Genomic DNA, 476 nt, shown 5'->3' on the forward strand with positions numbered 1-476 from the left:
GCGCACAGGGGTGCTGTGGGGGGATGATGCCGCAGTGCTCTGATGCTGTTCATGGTGGGGAGCTGCAGGGCTGGGATGGGGTGAGCACAGCTGGGGCTGTGCCAGGCTGCAAACACAGGGGGTTGAGACTGTGGGACAGCCCCACTTGCCGGTGGCACCGGGAAAGAAATGACGTGTTTGCATTCCCCCTCCTGCCAGCGCAGCCTCGGCTCCTTCAAATTACACGTTACCTTCCCCAGTGAGTCTGTTGCTGGCTCAGCCTCTCGGCCCTGGCAGTGTTTCTGGTGCGGGGAGAGGGCCATGGTTGTCCCTTGGGGAGGACCCCTCAAAGGTTGATGTCCCCCCACCCCAGGTGCGCGACGGACCACAACTCAGACAACACGACTGCGATGCTGCAGGAGTGGCTGGGGGCGGTGGGGAAGGACTATCACTCGGTGGCCTGGAAGGTGCAGGAGGAGCCCAGGTGAGGCTGGGGG

General features: G+C 63.7%; 1 protein-coding gene across 1 annotated transcript in view; it reads left to right on the forward strand.

Moving 5' to 3' along the window:
* The first annotated feature begins 359 nt into the window (after nt 1-359).
* Nucleotides 360-476, forward strand: part of CERCAM (cerebral endothelial cell adhesion molecule) — a 3,605-nt gene continuing 3,488 nt past the window's right edge. The window contains exon 1 of the mRNA XM_010184829.1: nt 360-463. Coding sequence (XP_010183131.1) covers nt 390-463 — 74 coding nt within the window. The 5' untranslated portion in view covers nt 360-389. The remainder of the gene's footprint in view (nt 464-476) is intronic.

Source organism: Mesitornis unicolor, unplaced genomic scaffold (assembly GCF_000695765.1).
Source record: "Mesitornis unicolor isolate BGI_N332 unplaced genomic scaffold, ASM69576v1 scaffold34495, whole genome shotgun sequence".
Lineage (NCBI taxonomy): Eukaryota > Metazoa > Chordata > Aves > Mesitornithiformes > Mesitornithidae > Mesitornis > Mesitornis unicolor.